General features: G+C 45.2%; 2 protein-coding genes across 2 annotated transcripts; one reads left to right on the top strand and one right to left on the bottom strand.

Annotated features, from left to right (window-relative positions):
- Positions 1-8229: 8229 nt before the first annotated feature.
- Positions 8230-10141, bottom strand: DEFB106B (defensin beta 106B). The gene is made up of 2 exons (XM_021694267.1): positions 10093-10141; positions 8230-8381 (listed from the first exon to the last, which is right to left on the bottom strand). The coding sequence occupies exons 1-2, from the start codon at positions 10139-10141 to the stop codon at positions 8230-8232; spliced, it is 201 nt and encodes a 66-aa protein (XP_021549942.1).
- Positions 10142-14117: 3976 nt separating this feature from the next.
- On the top strand, positions 14118-17528 carry DEFB105B (defensin beta 105B). Its single transcript, XM_021694269.1, has 3 exons — positions 14118-14187; positions 14532-14573; positions 17401-17528. The coding sequence occupies exons 1-3, from the start codon at positions 14118-14120 to the stop codon at positions 17526-17528; spliced, it is 240 nt and encodes a 79-aa protein (XP_021549944.1).
- Positions 17529-21426: the final 3898 nt, after the last annotated feature.

A 21426-nucleotide genomic window follows, 5' to 3' on the forward strand; every position in this document is an offset into this window, starting at 1 on the left:
CAGCGGCCCCAGCAGGGGCTTGGGCATCCAGGAAGCAGCAGTGAAGTAGAGAAGGTTTGGAGCCACCAACAGGTGTGCACAGGGCCCCAGGGTCATCACGCTGTAGCCTCTCTGCCAGGTCTGGGAGCAAATTCAGTATTGTGGAGCATGGAGGTGCCAGCATAAGATCATTCTTGATTTCTAGACATTAAGAAATCTTCAATTCAAAGAGGGAATTGGAGATACTGGTAGAGATTGGAGGCAATGGGTTCCTGATAAGGGTTGCTAATCACCAAGGCCACCAGATGCTGACAATTGGATGTTGGAAGAAAATAGATGGTCGAGCCGGGGGGGGGGGTAGTTGCTGAGACCCTAACTCCAAATAAAGATGTTCTTATCCCCTCCCCTGTAAGCCATGTTACTTTTATATTCTAGCCCAAAAGCTGTGCTTACGGTTGTGTTTATATTTATTTCTAGGAATCTGGATCAAGGTAGAAACCATCCTGAGGGTCTGGGATTCTAGCACACCATGCCCTGCTGCCTCAGATTTGAACCCGAGGTGTGGGGGTGATGCCTGGTCCTGCCTAATAGCCTGACCTACTGGGAAAGGCACTCGCCTCTGCACCTTCATTTCCACACCTAAAAAAGGTCAGGGTGACACCTCTTGTCTCACAAGCTTATTGTGAGGATCAAAAGAGATTATGCATGTGAGAGTACCTTGTAAAATACACGATGTGAGAATCGTGAAGGGGGATACCAACGTAGGACAAGACACAAATTAAAATCGACTTTAGGTTGTTCCTTTTTTTTTTTTTTAAAGATTTTTTATTTATTTATTTGAGAGAGAGAGAATGAGAGAGGGCACATGAGAGGGGGGAGGGTCAGAGGGAGAAGCAGGCTCCCTGCCGAGCAGGGAGCCCGATGCGGGACTCGATCCAGGGACTACAGGATCATGACCTGAGCCGAAGGCAGTCGCTTAACCAACTGAGCCACCCAGGCGCCCGACTTTAGGTTGTTCTAAAGCACATTCTGTATCCTGGCATCTGGGCTGTTGCCTCCTCGGGGGGCTGCTTCACAGGCTCCCCTCTCCCCTGTAACCGCTGTAGTGAAATCAAAGGCTCACGTTGGCATTGGATTTTGACACAGTATTTTGCAGGTGGAACAGCAAGTATGTGATACCCACAAAAGAGGCCTCAGAGGCAGACGGTCAAACACGGTGTATAGATGGACGTCTTAGGACCCTGAGTCTACGAAACCAGTTCTGACAAAAGCACTTATGAAACAACCAGGATCATTTGAACACTGATCGACTATTTGATTATCGTAAGGGATTTGTTCTGATTTTTTTCTAGGTATGGTCATAGCACTGTGGTTTTCTACATATATTTAAAGAGTCATTTTCTTGGGCGCCTGGGTGGCTCAGTTGGTTAAGCAACTGCCTTTGGCTCAGGTCACGATCCTGGAGTCCCGGAATCGAGTCCCGCATCGGGCTCCTTGCTCGGCGGGGAGTCTGCTTCTCCCTCTGACCCTCCCCCCTCTCATGCTCTCTCTCTAATAAATAAGTAAATCAATCTTAAAAAAAAGAGTCATTTTCTCTGAATTATATATTCCACGTATTTTCAGATGAGGTGATAATGGCATGTGGAGTACTTTTGGAAATAATCCAGGAGAGGGAGTTCATCAAGGAATGAAATGAGATTAACCACATGCTAAGGCTGGGTGATAGTTACAAGAAGGTTCAGTTTACCGTTTTGGTAAAAAGGCAGCAGCTTAAAAGCTCCTGGGTGGCTTTGTATCCATCTACCTGGAGGCACGTGAGCTCAGGTGGTTGTTCTTGTTTATTTGAGTGGGGCTATTGATGTTCATGGGCTAGATCATTATGTCCTGAGGTGTTGGAAAATAGTGATATTCTCCTGAGGTTGTCATTCTTTGTCACTTATTAGCTGGGTTACTTTGATAGAGAGAAGCTTTTCCCCACAAATCATTTGGTCACCCTGAAAGAAAGTTTGGAAAGGAACGGCAGGTCAAAGGCTTTATGACTTGGCTCTCTTCACCAAATCTCAAGAGATCTCCGTGAGTCTTCACGGAGCTGCTCTGTGCTCCGTCTGCGGGATGTGACCCTCTACGGACATCCATGTGGGTCGGCCCCGGGGCATCGCATAGCATCTCTTCTGCTTTGCCCCCCGGAAGCCTGTGCTTTGAATTATAGTGTATGCCAAACGAATTGCACTTCATATTGATTTATTTCCCCGTTTTAATGAACAAAAGACATATATAACTGCAGAGCAAAACTTCTGATCAGAAAACTAACGTTATCAAGATCAACCGATACAATTCAGACCAAAAAAAATAAAAAGACGTTCTCTTAGACTTGTGGCCGATGAGACGTAGCTTTTGGCTCGGCTGTTAAGGTGTTGAAACTCTCACGTAACCCATATTGCTTTCCTCCCTTCTCCCCACCACAGAAGGCCATCTTGGGGCTCCTACATTGGCTCTGTGCTGAGTGAAGGTGCTCAGCAAAGTCTCAATAATCAGACTAGTGGCTGCCGCTGGGGATATTCTAGCTGTGAGGCCTCAGGAAGGGAAGGCTCCGAGGTCCAGCCGTCAGCGGCTCTGGGGACCAGGCCGCCCTGGGTGTCAGTGTGTCATGGGATTCAGTGGGTTCGCTTTTTCAAACAGCACGGATAGACATTGGGGCAGACTCCGATTTGGAACTCCTCTGCTTTACAATTCCTCCGGCAGCGGGCAGTCCCATAACCACATATCTTGTCTGTGTCAAATTCACTTCTCGCTAAATAACAGAATAAGTCAGTGTGATTAATTGTGTCCCAAGGACGGGGAGGTGAGACTTTAGCAGTGGTTTTTGGGGAGAGTGACTGAACCAACGCACTGGGCGAAACAGGCCCTCTGCGGTGGTTTTCCCAACCACCCCCTCCCTCTGTGTTCCTAGCTGATAGACGCCACCATCCAATTCTCTTCCAGCATGACTAAAACAAAACAAAACAAAAATTAAAAAAAAAAAAACATTAGTTGGCGTTCATCACACCTCCTCTCAAAATCCCTACAACAGTTTGCTAATACTTTCTGGTTGAATCCAAGTCAACCCTTTACCATGTGCTTCAAAGCTGCGGTGCTGAGCCTGGGCCCCCTTCTACCTGGTGTGGGACCCTGGGCCTCAGCCTCCCCAGGGGGGCAGCGTTGGGCTCCCTTCAGGGCCTGATGCTCTTGGCTCTCGATGCTTTCACTTGCCCTGCCTCCTCGCCTAGAACACTTCTCTCCTCTGCCCATGAATGACCTCCCTGACCTCAGTGTCACGACGCTAGGGAATGTCTCCCTAGAAGTGCCTGGAACTGCTGTCCACCCTATGCAAATTTTTGTTGTTGCTGTTGTTCTTTCATCACATCTTTCCCAAGTCGTAGTTACATGTTTTTAGTAACTTCCCGACTGAATTCTAAGTTCCTCAAGTGGGAGACAGCGTTATGTTCCACTCACCATTATACACTCGCCCAGGACCCGATGCCCCACATGTGCTTAATAACCAACCACCTGTGGAGTGCATGATGGGATAGGGTGGATGAGAATGAAGCAGAAGCGATGTGAGCAGGGGAGAGCAGAACAGAACGGAGGAGAGGAGATACACCCCTGCTCACTTGGCCCCTGGCCTAGAGCGGTAAGTGGGGGATGTGAGTTTAGCTACTCACAGTCCAGGGAGGGATCTCTGCAGCTCACAGTAGCCGTATAAAGCTACAGCCCTTAGGCACGCAGCTGGTAACATCTCAGAGCAATGCTGGAGGCACGGTCCAGGTGAAGGGAGAGGCTGACGGCGGATCCAAAGAGCCCCCCTGCAAGAACTGTGTTTGAGATGCTTCTACAGACAGGTGCCTCTTGCACTTGGCAAGCACCAGATTCGGGGAAGGGTCTCAAGAGAACTCTGGGGACAGGGCGTCCAGGCTGCACGGGGGCCTCCTATGCAGAAGTCAGGGACTTCGGTTTCAGCTGCTATAGGTACAAAACCTGGGAGTCATCACTCCTACCTTTAAATAAGGAAAACTCTGAACTGAAGATCAATGATTTTTCTTAGCCCTCTCAGGGAATTGAGGTCACAAGGCAAACCACTGCTCCCAAATTTGGAGAGTCACAGCCGAGATGTGCTAAATGGAGAAGACTCTGGAACCGTAAATTGGTTAGGAACACTTTGGTGATTTTGACACATTGCCAGAGGCTGAGTGAGGACAAGCCTGAGCCAAACTACAGAGGACCACGGGCTAAGGGACCCACTCCTTCCTGGGTTTTAACCCAAGGAAACTCATGAGGTTCTCATGGCGAAGAGCCAAGAAGGAACTCCCAGTGGCTCTGGCAAGGAAAAGGGGAAGTAATTATGTGAAATGTGTCCAGAGTTTTCCACAACAAGAACTTACTCTCCCAGGAAAATGATTTTACTAGAGCTTTACCTGGGGGAAAGGCACATCCCCTACACCAGCCCATCCAGCTTCCTCACCCAGCTGAATGGGAGAACCTAGCGAATACTGGTGAAGGTCACATTGCAGGGACACCAGCCAGGACAAGACTGGGGTTTCTGTCCGTATGGTGGAGGCATGATCATGGACATTTAGTTTATACTCTGGGTTATGATCCAACACTACTTTTTTTTTTTTTTTTGCTCAAATTAATTCAGTTTTTGTGTTCCTTTGGCATACTGGTGCTATTGTTTGTTTGTTTGTTTGAAGTTCTTCCGTATGTTCTGCCACTGGCAGTTCCTCTGGGTTTATCTTGTACATTTTCTGCTCCAGTCCTAGAATCGGCCACTTCTCCAAGGATCCCAGGCTCCTTTTATTGGTTAATGGAATTACAAACCAATATGTGAGTCCCAGGTGCGCTCAGAGTCGCTGGAATGTCCTTGATTCTAGGACCTCTCAGCCAACAGAACAAGGAAATACATATTTATTTAATAACGCACATCCACACGCATATCAATAAATATTTGTATATGTTACCATATGTTACCATCTGTATCAAAGCCCCGTCTCCACCTCTGATCCATCCCCACATGGGTCATTCTACCTTTCCCTTGCTTATCTATAACCTCCCTCTCTAACCCTGGCTCCCATTTCTGCCAGTCGTGTACTTAATTCTTCAATTTCGGCTATTTGTATATAGTAAGATCTGAACTGCTAAGTTTATGTTACTGAAGAAATACGTCATCCACTAGAGTGTGGTGCTTTGATACAGTTTCTTTTGTCTGCAGACTGAGAGATAGCACTCACTGCCAAAGCCACCTAGGCCAGCATCACCAACCTCCCCACCTTCAGTGAAGTTGTTTTACACATTTATGACACAGTTAGATAGTTTTGTCACATTCTGCATTCCATCCTGGGGTAGCCCCGACTTCCCAAAATTCACTCTTTGTACTGCAAAGTTTTCAGGGTTTAACAAAGCCCTAGCATTATGCAGAATAGTCTGGTATTCCATCTTAACACATTCCTTGTTTTTACCCCTGGCCAACTCTTGGCAACCATGGCAAAAAATCACTTCTTTTTATGATCCCTAGTTTTTCCCTTTCCAGAATGCCTTATAACTGGAATCATACAGTATCTAACCTTTTCAGACTGGTTTCTTTCACACAGGAATATGCATTTAAGTTTCCTCTGTGTCTTTTTGCGACTTGATAGCTTATCTCTTTTTATTCCTCAATAATATTCCATTAGTTGGATGAACCACAATTTGTTACCAACTCACCTATGAATGGATATCTTGGTTGCTTCCGGTTTGGGGTGATTATGAACAAAGTTGCCATAAACATTTCAGGCAGGAGTTTGTTTGGACATAAGTTTTCAAATCAGTTGAGTCAAATCCTACAAGCCAGTGTTTGGCAAAAGAGCAACAGGAATCCAATGGAGAAAAGTCGACCTTTTGGACAAACACTGCTAGAGCAATGAAACACTCACAGACAAAGACAGAAATGGAAACAACAAAACTGACCATCTTACAGCTTTTAAAAAAATTAACTCAAGGTGGTTCTTGGATGTAAGTGTAAATGTGAAATGATTAAGCTTTTAGAAAAGAATATAGGAGAAAAGCATCTAGGGCTACCCAAAAAGTTCTTACACTTGACCCCATATAAACCCCACAATTCATAGAAATAAGTTGGATTTCACAAAGTCTAAAAAAAAAAATTGCTCTGCAAAAGACCTAGCAAGAGGTTAACAATACAAGCTGTAGATTGGGGGAAAAATATTTGTAAACCACGTTTCCAACCAATGACCCATATCAAGAATATATCAAGGACTCTCAAAACTCAACAGAAAAAATCCAACAAGAAAAAGTCCAATTACAAAGTAAGTATGAGACACACATTTCACTGAAGGAGATAGGAAAATGGCAAAAAAAAAAAAAAAAAAAGCACAGGACAAGATGTGAGACACCATTAGATTTTAGAGAAATTCAAATTAAAATCACACACAAGCTGTTGATACACAGTTATCTGACTGGCAAAAAAAAAAAATAGTGACAATTCTTTGCAGCAGACGTCAACGACAGCGTGGATAAGAAAGGCCATGCTTACATTCCTGGTGGGAGCTTAAAACAGTGCAGCCACTCTGGAGAATAAGGCATTCTCTCATAAACACTGAACTTGCAAACATAGGACCTGGCAATTGCATATCAGGACACTTATCTCAGAGTAATGAAAACTTGTGTTTGCTCAAAAACCTATAAACATTAATGTCGGAGCACCTGGGTGGCTCAGTGGGCTAAGCGTCTGCCTTCGGCTCAGGTCACGATCCCAGGGTCCTGGGATCGAGCCCCGTGTCGGGCTCCCTGCTCTGCGGCAACCTGCTTCTCCCTCCCTCCCTCCTCGTGTTCTCTCACACTACCTCTCTCTCAAATAAATAAATAAAATCTGTAAAAAAAACCTTCAAAAAACATAAATGTTGACAGCAACTTTACTTGAAATAGCACCAAACTGGGAAGGACCCAGCTGTCCTCCAGCAGGTGAATGGTTAAACTGTGGTACATCCATACCGTGGACTACCACGCAACAACAAAGAGGAAAGATGTCCTGAGACATGAAACAAACTTGAAGAATCTCTTGTCCTTGTGAGTAAAAAGAGAACTATCGTGAGTAAAAAGCCAATTCCCAGAAGTTACCTCGGTATGATTCCATTTATTTGACACTCCTGAAGGGACAAGTTGTCGAAGTGGAGAACAGATTAATCTCACCAGGAGTTAAGGCGGAAGTGGAGGCAGGAAGCAGAGTGGGTCTGAATGTACAACATGGCGGGGGTCTCTGTGGTGATGGACTTGTTTTGTATCCTGTCAATATTTGGTGGTCATATTGCACTCTGGTTGTGCTATTGGGAAAACCGGATTAAAAGGTAGAGATGTATCTGTATCATCTTTTACAACTATATATGACTCTATAATTATCTCAAAACAGAAAAATGTCATTAAAAAAGATGGTTGATTCCAACAGGATTAAATACATTGACCTTGAGGAATCAAGAGGCAAATAAGGCAAGATTTCTGATCCAGCAGGGAACCAAGGCTGGATCTTAGGCCTGTGGAACATGACCAGGAATCCTTACCTGAAGCGAGTAATATGAAAGCTTAGTGCCAGGCAGTAATTTGGCAAATCATAGAAAGTCAATCTGGGACCAGGACCCAGGTCCCTGGAGATGTTGTCAACTCTAGATACTTACAATCCCTCTGCCCATCAGCAAATTTGATTCCAGACTTATGGATGGGGACAAATCCATAGGGAGTATTTAACTGTCTCCAATTAAAACCATGGAGTCAAGATGATTAATTTAGACGTGTGTCTGACACATGAGAGTCCTTAATAAGTAAATTTATCTGCTATCTATTTGTCATTAATATAACTATCTGTATAGATATATGTTCAATTCTCTACCCATCCATTTATCTATCCTTTATCTCAACAGGTGGTTGGGGCTGACACCTGAGGACAAGCTAGAGTTTTGTTGACTTATAGTCTTTACCAGTCCCCTTTAAAAAGAAATATCAGATGGTTTTGGGAAAATCCCCTTACCAAAAAATTACAGAAAAAGAAGCCAGTAGGCAGGGACCATCAAGGTTAGCTACTCACATTTCCTTATTCTAAGTGAAGCACTTGACAAATTGATAAAAGACATTCATTTATTTTTATTGAGGTGTCTTCTCACTGAAGAGGCCAGAGTAAAGAGAAGACAAAACTAGGTCATTTATGTCACTCTGGAAAGCCAGTCTTCAGATTTAATCATCTTTACTCTTCCAACATGGCTGGAGCATCAGGCAGCATTTCAGAGACTTCTGGCAGAGAGCAACAAGTTCTTCATTTTTCCGACAAGAATTCACGCATCTCCCGTTAAGCTTGAAGCATTTCTCATCAAAAAATGCATTCCTGGCTATACAAGGGAAGGAGCCACCTGGATTAATTCTCTTCTCAGATATGTCCAGTTACCAGGTACGGTCATGTAACTGGCTAGTAAAGATTGCTTTACGAGCTGCCATAGTGTCTTGCCCTGACAGTAGATGAGATAGTAGGGAACTATTTTCTCTTTGATTTTTTCTATCTTTTTGTCATACGTGGATTAAGGACCAGGACGAAGAGATTTATCTTCTGGTATTTGGGGTAAGGCTGTGGGGGGGTTTTGAGAAGCAGAAGCTATTGTTCTTTTATCAGAATCTATTGGGGTAATGATCACCTTATTCCTGTAAACCCCTCCAGGGTGGGTAACTTCCCAACACTGTCAAAGTGATCCTTGGTGAGAGCAGGGCAAGTCTGAGGCTGGGGAGATGGTCCAAGACTGGAGTAAACAAGGATAAATATACAGAAAGGGAAACATTTACTGTTGTGTGTGGAAGCAAAAACATTGTTTAGAAAGGCTCAATCAAATTTCTTTAACACATTTCACCAAATGTGTTCAAGAGCAGGTAAGGGCGGATGCTGGGAGTGGCTCTCCAAGACTCCTCTTGTCTGTTCTGCACAGAATACCTGCTCTGGCCTTAGTATTTTACCAGTAGCAATCGTAGGAGCAGCCCCCTTCAAGTTAAGGACAGACACACATCTTATCAGAATCAACATTTTAGAGTTTTACCTAATCCCGGGATACGTAAAGACAGCATCCGATGTACACAAATTGAAACTGAGGTCAACATATAAAGGTGGCTAATTCACTCATACGTAAAACTAAAACCAGGTGGATTGGTACCAGCATGTGCCTAATCGTTTCTAGCATCAGCATTTAAGTTCATAAGTACACATACTCTGATGTTTCAAAGCTCAGTGAACTGTGGCTCCCACTGCAGGGGACTCCAGCTACCCTCTTAGTGTTGTAAGGTCAATTGTCAATTGAACAATTGGTATTGGACCTCACTCTTGACAAGAGCTCTTGTATTACATCCAATTGACAGTGATGGTCCAGAAACAGAAAGCCTCTGCAAAGGGAGAGTACATCTATCTGTGTGTACAAGGCTTTGAATGGATCATCACACGCACCCATCTAGAGGTTAATGGAACTCTGTGTGTGTGTGCGTATGGCACATACATAGGTCAGCTCCATTTGCTTTTATTAGATAACTGTTTATTACATGTTTGCATATTGTGTCGACTAATTATATAATAAGTCTGACTGGTCTGAAAAGGGAGCCTTGCTCGGTTTCCAATGTGTACGTTGGATTTCTGGGTATCGTTTGACCTGGCACGAACACAGAGTCTGACCTCCACCCCTTTCCTTGTCCAGCACTCCTTTCTCTGGCTCTTTTCCTTACCTGTTCCATCTCTATCACAATTATTTTTTAAAAGATCCACTGATGCCTACACTTGTTTTTATATTTTTTCCCCAAATTTTTGTTTTTGTTAGTGAGCATGGAGCTGGGGACCAAAGGGCATCTTTTCTGGCATAGCTTTCTTTCTTCAACCCTGTGATACCCCATCCTAGACAATAATGAAAAATGAAAGGGATTTACAGAAGAGGCATTCAACGAAAATCACCTCCTGTAGCAAATGTTCCCCTGCAGGGTCACCGGGCTGAGCACACCCAGGTGCTCACTTGAAGCAGACCTGTCTCTGGGCCACCACCTCTATAACCTTCCCTGCAAAGATGTTGGTTTTACCTGGGGCCAGAAGGAAGAGAACAACAAAGAGAAAGAGGAACGTCCTCATGACTCGCAGGGTCTTGAAAGATCAGCACAGTGTCCATGATAGAAGAGCAGCAAACATTTATACATTTCTCTAAACCAAAGAACATCTTGATCAACGAGGCATGTCAGAAATGAGAGACTGTCCATGCTCCGCTGAGTAGAGCCCACACATCTCAGTGGGTGGTAGGCTGCAGCTCATTGTTTTTCTGATTCTGGAAAGTTCACAACAAGGACAATGGGGAAGAAGGGAAGACAGAGTAGAGGGTGCCTTGATGACCAGGGGTAGATAGATACACCAGCAGGAATGAAAGATCTGGAATCTGGCAGTCTGGATTTCTAATCTTGACTATACTCCTTAATAGCTTTGATTCACTCATATGTAAAATGAGAGTAATTATATAATATCATAATGGAGTTAGTGGGATCTGAATTCCAGCTCCAATATTTGTGAACTGTGTACACTTGGCAAGTTGCTCAACTGAAGCTTATGTTTTATTATTTTTTTTTTTAAGTGCTACACAGGGGCGCCTGGGTGGCTGAGTCAGTCAAGTGTCTGGCTCTTGATTTCAGCTCAGGTCATGATCTCAGGGTCCTGGAATTGAGCCCTGCATTGGGCTCCGTGCTCAGCAGAGAGTCTGCTTGTGATTCTCTTTCTCTCCTCTCCCTCTGCCCCCCATCATTCTCTGTCTCTCAGATAAGTATATAAATCTTAAAAAAAAAAAAGTGCTACATACAGTATCTTATTTAATCCTTAAACAGCTCCCCGGATAGTTGTGAGCTTATGGGATATTTGATTAAGACTATACACACACACACACACACATACATATTATACATATGTACTTATGTATATATATATAAAATATCCATATACTCTGAATGTTATAGTCTCCCACTAATTTGATTACCTCTTTTTCCTAATCTGGAGTAAATCAACTAAGTGGGTGGAGAGTAAGACCTGAATCATCCACTTTAACACTTCCATCTTTTGGAATACCTCTCTTTAAAGCAACCTTAGGGAGATGAGCCTCCCTCATCATCAGCCCCCTATTATTACTGCTACTAAAAGTTGAAATATCTTAGAAGTGTTTGTTAAAATAATCATAAACCCCCCAAAAAGCAATAAATGCTTGCTGTGTTATTGAAAACATGGTTTTTGTATGTGATCTGGACAAGACCATCCATTTACTTCCTTGTGCCATACTGATATCAATAAATGATTGAATACATAAATACTCTAAGAAAAGGGACACATTTTTAACTTTTCTCTATTCCCTTCCAATCCTCAATCAAAAAGATTTAAATCCATAAGAAAAGACCAACTTCCAAACATTTTCAGTGACACACAGTCTCACTGGTCTTATTTATTATCCCATTATGTCATTTATCTCTGCTTCTTAAGGCCTGTCTGATTCATCAGGAAGCGAAGGTTGCAAACTTAAGGGAATCATAATTGGACTTTGACACAAATAAACGTTACTGAGGTTATGGGAACCCCATTTGGTGGTAGGATTTCACATGGCTTCTCCTCTAAACTCAGGTGGTGTCTCAGTCCCTTTGAGTGGCTGTCAAAAACATCACAGATGCAGTGGCTCATAAACAGCAAATATTCATTTCTCATAGTTCTGGAGGCTGGAGACACAAGACTGAGCGCCCGCGTGGCCAGGTGCAGGTGAGGACCCTCTTCTGGGTTGCAGATGGCTGACTTCTCGCTGATCTCCCTTGGAGGATAGGGACAGGGAGCTCTCTGGGGTTCCTTTCATAAGGCAATAATCCTATTCATGAGGGCCCTTAACCTAATCACATTCCCAAGGCTCACCTCCAAATACCATCCCTGTGGGGATTAGGTTTCCACATGAATGTTGCCGGGACACAGATATTCAGACATGGCACGTGTAATCTTGTCTGAGCACTCCAAAGAGCCAACTAACTCTCCTAAGGGACATGTGGGGCACTGCAACGGCTAAGAACCGTCTTGTTCCCACCTCACTGTGGAGAGGACAGACGCCTCCGAGTGGGTGAATTCTAAGGGCTGGAGTGTGGTGAGTTCCAGGGTTTGGGGGCTGCTCAAGGAAGAGAAGTGTCATCAGGGGGCACCTGGGCAGGGTTGCCTGGGGGGAAGGCCCTCCCAGAGATGGTAGCATGAGGCATCCACCCTAAAGGGGAAGGGAACTCCAAGGGGAGAGGGGCACCAGAGAGGGGCTCACGTGTCTAGATGATACCTCTCAGCAGCAAGGTGGGGAGTCTTGGGATCACAGCCCTCAGGAGGGCTGCGGCAATTTGGAGTCTTACAGCTATGGGCTTTGTCTTATCTACATTAACAGATGTTGGGGGCATTTTGTGTGGCATGCAAAGCAGGCAAGCTCTAAGTGGCTAAACAAATGCTTATTTGCACCCTACTCGAAGCCCTCAGGTGTGGAAGAATTTGAGTTTGCAGCAGGGGGCTTAGAGCTATAGAAGTGAGCGCCATAGGGACCACCACACAGGGGCCTCTTTGGCCCGTTCATGTAGCAAGGAGGTCTTGTGATACCCATGACAAGGCCCAACCCTTTAATTTGAGAGTTGCAAGAGTCATCTTATTTTTCTAAGGCTAGAAGTTCACTCCAGGTCAGGACCAGCTACATAATGTGCTGACCTGAGTGCATAATAAAAATGCGAGGCCCATATTCAAGAACCAGAAAAAGGTGCCATTAAAGGAACTGAGTTCCTCTGTCATAGAAATTTTTCTTTGCTATTTAATGTCACAATTCCTCAGGCAGAAGGATACTTGCAGGGCACTTGCAGACCATCACAGTTCCTGCCAGTTGTCACGGGACCACCATGCCTCGCTGCAGAGAGAGTCAAGCCAGGTGTGTTTCTTCCGTGAGCTTGCCACTCCCACCCACGGGGACCGGGCAGCTCTTAGGTCAACATCTGTGCTGGGAGGGAATCAGTATTGAATTGGGGGCTCGGGAGAGGTCTGCTCCTGCCGAGTTGCCCGCCTACACCATGGCACCGTTATCACTGAGACACCCCCATCCCATCGCTACGTACATCTGTGCTCATTCCAAGCATGGGGTCTGATAGCCACTTGATACTCATTTCAGTGAGTCCTTTTAAATATCCTATGAAGCAGTACCTTTATTATATCCCCATTTTAAGGTTCAGAAACAGGTTCAACCAAGTAAGCAACTTGCCCCAGGTCACATACTTGCTAAACCGACCTGACTTTAGTCTGCCTGGTTCAGTGCTCCCATTTTGCCTTCCCAAAGTGAAGAATAGAGCCTTCCATAAGCATAGGCAACAGGATGGGACTTATTTGGGGGTGCAGTGATTCCTGTTAATTTTGATACCCATGTTCTTGAAACATGAGAAGGATGTGGTAATTCTGGCTTCGGGCTGCTAGGACATTGTTACAGGCTTGGGGATTCAGAGCTCACTTGGCGAAATGATGCCCCTCCCCGCTTTGTTCCTGGGGGCATTGATAGGTAGTACAAATGAGACCCGGGGAAGGAACAGTGCCTGCTTCTTGGGCTCCTCTTAGAGGGCACCAGTCCTCCTTCCAAGCCTTCCCTGTGTTCCAAGCATGTCCCCATCATCATCACTAGAGCTTGACACCAAGCCTGAGAGGCTGGCAGAAGAACTGTGTTGTCTCTTAGCAACTGCGGTTGCTCCTTATTCAATGGAAGAGAAGAGTAAATTCTGAGAGAGAAATGGAGTAAGAGGCTCCTGCTTGCTGGATTGGGAGGATCGGGGTGGCTCCTGGTTTTCCAGCTCCTGGCCTCATGTTCCTTGCACTACCCTGGCCAGAGCTTCCAGAATACAAGGCTTTATGGAGGCCAAGGGTTATTGTGCATCATGTCAGTCCTTGATCCTGGGAAATGGAGCATATAAACGTGCTTTCTTTATTGATTCACTTCACTGACCAAGAGCGTTCCCCATTACTTTCAAGTATAAGTGAGCCTCTTGTCCTCTCAGAGAGCTCCCAAACCTCTGCTCTGAAGAGGCTTCCCTCAGAGATGACCCTAAGCAGAAAGATGTCTTATTTTGTCTTTGCCCTTTTCTTCATTTTGGCTCAATTTCTATCAGGTAATTGCAAAAGGATGGGATTGTGAAGGGGGCAGATCATAAAGCCTGATGGCTTTTCTGTGGGCCATCGTGAAACTGAGAGTAACAGTCGGCTCCCCACTGAGCTTCTCACGGGATTTTCTTGAATCTGCAGTGGTATTTTCTAAGCACACTACGACCCTGCCCACCTTTTTAAAACCTCTTACCAGTTACTGGGAGTGCTGGCCTTCAGAAATAGAATAAAGATGCAGCCTCTGTGATCTGTTATCTTTCGACAGCAGATGTGTGGAGCTGGGAATACTGTTTTATACATCATTATTTCCTGCACTGATTTTAATATTCAAAATGTGTTGTTTTGAATCTAGGGTGCCAGGCAGGACTCGAGTATTCTGAGCCACTTCCAGGAGGTAAGTTGAATCCCTTGTGTATAATTTCTGCGTTTAGGACCTCTGGCCTGACAGCTCCCTCTGACTTCCAGAGACAAGAAGTGATGGAAATGATAGTGAGAATAGAGTTGCCTGAAATCCTGGATTTCTGCCTCTGTCTTCACTCCTCTTGTAGCCAGCATCATGCCTGGGTTTGCCATCTCACAGAGAAATCTCTGTGTTACTGCAAGGGAATTTCGGCCATAGAGATTTGGACCTGGTGGCTAGTCTCACTAGCTCATGGTGGGAACTAAAGCAAGATTAGAGGATCACGCTTGTACCAGCCGATGAGCACTGACTGCTCTGAGAACATGCTCATCTGTCTCTTACAGGATCTGGTCCCAAAACCTGTAAAATGTGTCCCAATCTCTGCTACTAGTCTAAGAAGGATCAAACGCTGTGCAATCTAATCACCATTATATAACAGCTGTGCACAGTGAAGAGCCCCCAATCTCTATTTGTGCACTCATCTTCTACAGGAAGAAAGCGTATTATAAACAGAACCAAAAGAAACACCCCTGGGTTATTGCAAACAGAATTTAAAAGTGTTTAGACAGAATTTTGGAGTGAGAAAAAAAATTCAGGTGGCTACTAGTCACTGAGTGCTGACTATATGCCAGGTAGTCTATTAACCTTATGTGGACTATGGCATTTAATCTTCAAACATTCCAGTGATGTGGGTACCATTGTAACTGCCACTTTATAGAAGATGAGGAAGCTGAGACATAGATGCGATGTTCAATCATTTTGTCCAGGTGACACAGTGATAAGTGGTAAGCTAAGCTTCCAACTCAGGACTCCAGAGTCACAAAGTTTTAATTCTGTAATTCTCAATCAGGTAGAACAGTGCCCAGAAATACCCTTAAGCAGAGGTAGCATACAAAATCCTCAATAAAACTGCAGCACTGAACAGTCAGACCACCCACGCCCTGAAAAGAGCAGATCCCGTCACAAAAAATCACTCTGCCCATTGCAGAGAAGACCTCCATATAAATGCATCCAGAGAAGGTCACCAAAGGTGATGAGTAGAAGAATGTGTGTTCTAATTCAGCAGCAAAGGGGCATCTAGAGATAATCCCTGGCATGCCAAAGAGTAGGTCAGATTAGAAATACAACATAATTCTATATCCTATCTGGTTCCAAGGCTGCAAATGCTGATTCTTCCCTGCCTCAGTAATGCAAGGTTCAGGAGGTAAGACAGGCTGGGGCATCAAGTCCGGGTGAAAACAGGAAGAACTCACATAAGCTGGGAAAACAAGGTGGATGCTGATGCAGAAGTTTCCAGGCAAGGAAGAAGGTTGGAACTCAGAAGGAGAAAATAATAAAATCAGGAGCTAGAAGGGAATGAGGAGTTGAGAAGCTTGAGGTATAGCAATTGAGTGGAGATGCCTCGGAGGCACAGAATGGTACTGTAGGGTTAGACCATCATGGCGTGGAAGCAAGACACTGGTTCTTTATTTATAAATGTTATCAGGGAGCTTTGGTGTAATCTGCTGCTAGCAGAAAGGCATCTTCATTAGAACGTTAGCTTGTGCCTGTCCTCACCTCTCATCAGAGCAGGCTGGAATAAAAGTCATCATCGGGGACTTTGTTTCAGAGCCAGTCAGAATTCTTAACACAACGTGTGATGAGTGCACAAATATCAAGCCCAAGAGGCAGGTGATTCTAACCTGGGCTTACCAGAGCAAAGACTGACTCTAATGGTGGACTCCATAGAAGCAACTGGACAGCCACGGCCATCCCCATGCCCACAGCAAGCTTCGGCCCAATGCAAGCAGCAATTAGCATGAACAGAAAGAGTCTCTGGGTGAGTGTTCAGAAGTTAGGTGGGCAACTTCAGGAGATCCAGCACCAAGGGGATGGAATGCAGCCCAGGAATGGACCAATTCTGGGCCCGTTACTGAGCAATGATGTGAGAGGGAGGAGCAGGTGGTGAGACAGGAAGCATAAAGCCTGAAATAGCCCCGGGGACCGGCAAATGGGCTGTCAAGGAGCCCAATGAAAGGTTGCAGTAGAGAGCGAAACCTGTAAGCTTCCATGTAGTTCTGAGGTTCCTGAGAAGAGGGTGGTTAATAGGAAAGAGAATAAGGGGTTACAACATAAATGTTGCCCTTGGAGAACCAGACCAGCAGATAACGGATTCTTGGCTGGCAAAGGCCCTACCTTCCTGGTCCATGAAAGTTACCCTGAAAAATTTTTTGCAGTCATATAAAAAAGCTTCTGATTAAAGTAAACAACAACAAAAATAACTAATGGAGGACATAGTGTTTGGCAAAATATTCTCACATAAATTACTCCATTTGACCACTAGAGAAATTTACAGTGTAGACAAGTATTTCTAGAATGTCCATATGACACATGAGAAAGCTGAGATCAGGCAGTTTACTGAGGACACATCACTGTTACCAGGCCCAAACCAGAACTGAACCTAACTTTACCTCTACCTTCAAGGACCTTTTCAAACCACAAGGTAGCCCTCCCACCTTCATCCTGTAACCTTTACGGAAGTATCAGGTATGTATTTTTATGGTTCTACCGTATACATGACACTTCATCCCACTGCGCTTGCCTACTTTTGACCCATGCAAGGCACGGGGAGCAGGGATGGCATCCACCTCTTGCTTCAACATTAACTCTTCCCCAACTCCATCCTGAAGAAAGTAGAGCCCTTTGAAAAATCAGGGCTGGTTCTTTAAAAACACTCTTCATGACCATAGAAACCCTCCCCCTTTTTTTGGTGGCTTTTGACCTTCTCCCCGTTTCCAGGGAGTCCCTGGAGAGATGTATCAGCTGCTCTTTGTTGGCCTAGGTGAGTTTGCTGCTTGTGAGCCTTGCAGGCTCGGCCGGGGCAAATGCAGAAGGATATGCACCGAGGATGAGAAGGTTGTTGGAAATTGCAAGATGAACTTTTTCTGTTGCCGACGGAAGATCAGGTGAAGCAGGCCAGCACTCTCCTGGCCTTCCAAGGAGGACTTGGTATTCCAGGGAGGACAAGAGAAGTTGTGTGCCTTACCCAGTTACACTGGGAGTGAGTCTCGGAATCATTCTCATGTCTCTCTCCCTTTGTTTTGTTTCTTTGCTTATGTTTTAAGATAATCCTTAAAAAATCAAGATCCGAGTGGGTAGCTGATAACCTACTCAGATACTACTACTACGTATTTGTAGAGTACCTTATAATTTTCAAATCTTTCCCCCAAACTTTCCTCCTATGACTTAAGATCATCTAATGATTTTATTATCTCCATTTGTATTTGAAGTAATTGAGACTCGGAGAAGCTTTCATTTCTTCAAGGTCACAGCCCGGGAGCCAGAAAAGTTGTGTTCACCCCTGTCATGTGCTGTGTATCTATTTCTGTGTAATAATTTTAACCAAACAGATAAACAGAGACGGCATCTGCATCTGTGTTAATGGAATTATAATTCTACAGCATACTAGAAATATCAGCACACTGTCAGTCATCGATTCTAGTACTTACAGTGCATTTTTAAAGCAAATCATACCTACTCAGTTAATGTCCATGCCACCAACTTTGCACTTCTTTTCTTGCCAGTAAATGAAAAAGTCAGAGATTAATTTAAAATGCTCAGCCTGGACTATGCATGAATGGTTGACTGTATAACTTTTGCCTTATGAAATAAAATTTGTAGCTTCACACAGTAAAGGTCAGAATTACTCGTCCTATGAGCAGCTCCTCAAATTTGATCACTTGGGTTTCACATGGGTGGCTGACAGTGTTTTGCTTCACATTTGAGCTACCATCGTATCGTCTGTCGCTTCGCACTCCGATATATTCCTTGCCCTTCCCCTGCTCTGCTCTGAGCGCTGGCACTGATCTCTGCAAACTCCCATCTCCACACCTCCTGGCTTCCGGCCAGCGCCTGTCGATGCGGGTGCGTGGTGGGAGAAGGTGCTCCGTCAGTGGCTCATCTCCCATAGCAAAGCCCCTGCTTCTGTGTCCTGGCTTCTCCCTCCTTTCTGCCCCTGCAGGCACAGCTCCCGCCGGCTAGTCCTGGCTCCTGGGCTCACACCACAGCCTCCCGCTTTTCCTGCAGCCAGCTAGGGCTAACCCTGGGGCTGCCTCACAGCTCCCGTTTTGCATGTTCAGCTTTTCTGACACTTCATCACTTCCTCTCCGAGTGAAATCATCTCTATCAAACTACCTGGTGTGGGAGCTGTTTTCATGCCTGGAGCCTGACCGATTGGGCTTTTCCGTGGGCTCTACTGTCAGATCAATTGACATTTGATCAATTGTCCTCCAAAAGAGACCTGAGTCATCACCTTTGCCAACCTGAGAGTGTTTCCCTCGTTTTCACAGGAATTAACTCAGGGAAGTGGGCAGTGGGGCAACGTAGGAATCTACAAGTGAGTGATCATCTGCGAGTGGGTGCTCCTCCTCAGTTCTCCACAGCGAGAGTACTATTGATGGTTTACAGAGGACCATGAGACCAGATACTCCCTGCTCATTCCAAACACCACATTCCTTGATTCCCCAAACTGAAAACACCCTGGACTCTAACTGATGTCTCTTTTATGGAAGGAGTCATGTGCATGTCTCAGAGTCATACAGAGAGGTGGACCAGTGGCTCTGCCCTGATGTTCCTTTACTCTTTACCTTGTACAGCATCCCATAGATGCTCGCCTACTCAGGAATTACTCCTTCTCTCTTCCTCTTGCTCTCTCCTCTCTTCTTCACGTGGCTTCTTTCTAGGACATTTTCATCCACTCCCCTTCTTCCTGAGACACTCAGTCCTCCCTACAAAATAATAAAGTCTCAACCCATACTAATTTCTTATTAAATTCAGCACTTTCAGGGGTCAAGTGGCTGCCCTTGGCTTCTTCAGATAAATTTCTGTTGATTTCCATAGTAACTCATGGAGATCTCCAAAATCAGTCTGCTGGATTTTCTGAAAGGGAAAGTCTCCTACATGGTGGACGGGTCAGAGGGAAATGGTCAGGAAGAAGAGACACTGGTGCAGCTGGTTTTTCCCTGAAGTATCTCCACTCTAGTCTACATAATGCTCCTGCTTAGCATGACTTTACCTCCATTGATTTTGAAACCGTGGCTCTGGTCTAACTATGCTAAACGTGCATTGTCCCTTCTTGGTTTGGGGTTCCATTTCAGAACTCCCTCCCCATAGCTGAAAGGGAACAGCAGTGCCTGTAGAGTAAGATTGATCAGTTTGGGCTGAGGACAAAACATTAAGTATCATTTTCTCCCACATTCCCCACTGAAGTACCGGACCCCAGATGCAGGAATAGTAACGAAGTTGACCACAAAATGTGCTCTGAAACACTTAGCCTTCTTCCTGTGCCCGGAGGGTATAAAAGAAAGCTTGGGGACAGATTTCTTTGGAAAATGGGCTGCTGTGCTGTGATTGGGACCTCACTCTGGCTCTCAAGGAAAATAACACTTTCACATCAATCCTTATGAGATGGGCTTCATTTCAAGCAGCTACTTGGAAAACTCAACACGCTGCCCTGTCGTGCTCACACCTGACAGTGTCTGCAGGCGAAGAACTCCAGCTGGAGTTGTCCACAGTGGCAGGACAGAAAGGTCAGCCATGGGGTGGCTGCATTTACCATATTAGGCAGGGCAAAAGGGGCGTGGCTCCCATGGACCAAGCAAACGCTACACAAGATCACTGGGCTGAAACCATCCTATAGGAAACTCCCAAATACTGTGCCCTGCTAAAGCAAAGGGACTCAGTAGTAAGTGGTTTTAGGATACAGCCCTGGGAGGTGAGGGGTGGAGGGAGATTCCTAAGATGGACCAGAAAGAACATCAACCATTCAGGAAACTGTGCAAGGCTGTGGGCCACACAGGAACCTCAAAAGAACACATCAGTGTGTTCCCCAAAAGGCGATCTACCTTGGAATACTCTTGCACTCGTTTCTTTCACTGTGTCACAAAGTACCACAAAAGCTAGCGGCTTAAAACACCACACATTCTCTCACACTTCTGTGGGTCCCAAGTCCAGGCATGGTGTAGCTGGAGCCCCACTCAGGGTTTCGCGGGACTGACAGCATGGGGTTGGCTGGGACTTTCATCTAATCTGAGGCAAGAGATCCCCTTGCACCCGCTCTGGGGCTTAGGGGAAAATTCTGTCACTTGCAGTTGTCGGCCTGTGGTGGGTGGCTGTCCTCTTGCAGGCTGTCAGCCAGGAGGCTGTCCTGAAGCACACAGAGGCTGCCTGGCATTCCCTGCCCTGTGGCTCTTTCCATAAACAGGCAGCTTTCTCCTTCAAGGCCAGGCAGAGTGTCTCTCATACTTCAAAACTCCAACTTCTTTCTAACAGCACAAAAGAAATGGGAGCAAACCAAGCTATACAGAGTAACGTTTTTGTTCACCATTGGAATGGAGTTATTATTAATTCAAACTAGGTTGTTTAAAACTGATTGCAAACCCCCAAGTCATTTATAATATAACTCAAACATACACAGCACCACAAATGGCAAGGGAATTCAAATGGTCCCTCGGGAAATATCTATTTAGCACAAAAGAAGACAGTAATGCAGGAATGGGGTGGGGGAGAAATAACGTAGAAAACAAACAGCAGGCGGCACCTGGGTGGCTCAGTCGGTTCAGCATCTGACTCTTGATTTAGGCTCAGATCATGATCTCAGGGTCGTGAGATTGAGCCCAATGTCGGGCTCCACGCTAGATGTGGAGTCTGCTTGGGATTCTCTCTCTCCCTCTCCCTCTGTCCCCCACCCCCAGGCTCTATCTCTCTCTCTGTCTCTAAAACAAAATAAATAAAAAAGAAAACAGCAAATGGCAGATGTAAATCCTACCTCATCAATTATGGCATTACATGCAAATGGATTAAACACTCC

The sequence above is a fragment of the Neomonachus schauinslandi genome, chromosome 2 (genome assembly GCF_002201575.2).
Source record: "Neomonachus schauinslandi chromosome 2, ASM220157v2, whole genome shotgun sequence".
NCBI classification, from domain to species: Eukaryota; Metazoa; Chordata; class Mammalia; order Carnivora; family Phocidae; genus Neomonachus; species Neomonachus schauinslandi.

Excerpts from the sequence above, each read along its gene's own strand:
- DEFB106B (XM_021694267.1), bottom strand. The coding sequence starts at position 10,141 with ATGAGGACGTTCCTCTTTCTCTTTGTTGTTCTCTTCCTTCTGGCCCCA. Across the intron at positions 8,382-10,092 it reads TCTCTTCCTTCTGGCCCCAG|CCAGGAATGCATTTTTTGAT; the intron begins GTAAAACCAACA and ends TCCCTTGTATAG.
- DEFB105B (XM_021694269.1), top strand. The coding sequence starts at position 14,118 with ATGACCCTAAGCAGAAAGATGTCTTATTTTGTCTTTGCCCTTTTCTTC. Across the intron at positions 14,188-14,531 it reads TTTGGCTCAATTTCTATCAG|GGTGCCAGGCAGGACTCGAG; the intron begins GTAATTGCAAAA and ends TTTTGAATCTAG. Across the intron at positions 14,574-17,400 it reads TTCTGAGCCACTTCCAGGAG|GTGAGTTTGCTGCTTGTGAG; the intron begins GTAAGTTGAATC and ends TTGTTGGCCTAG.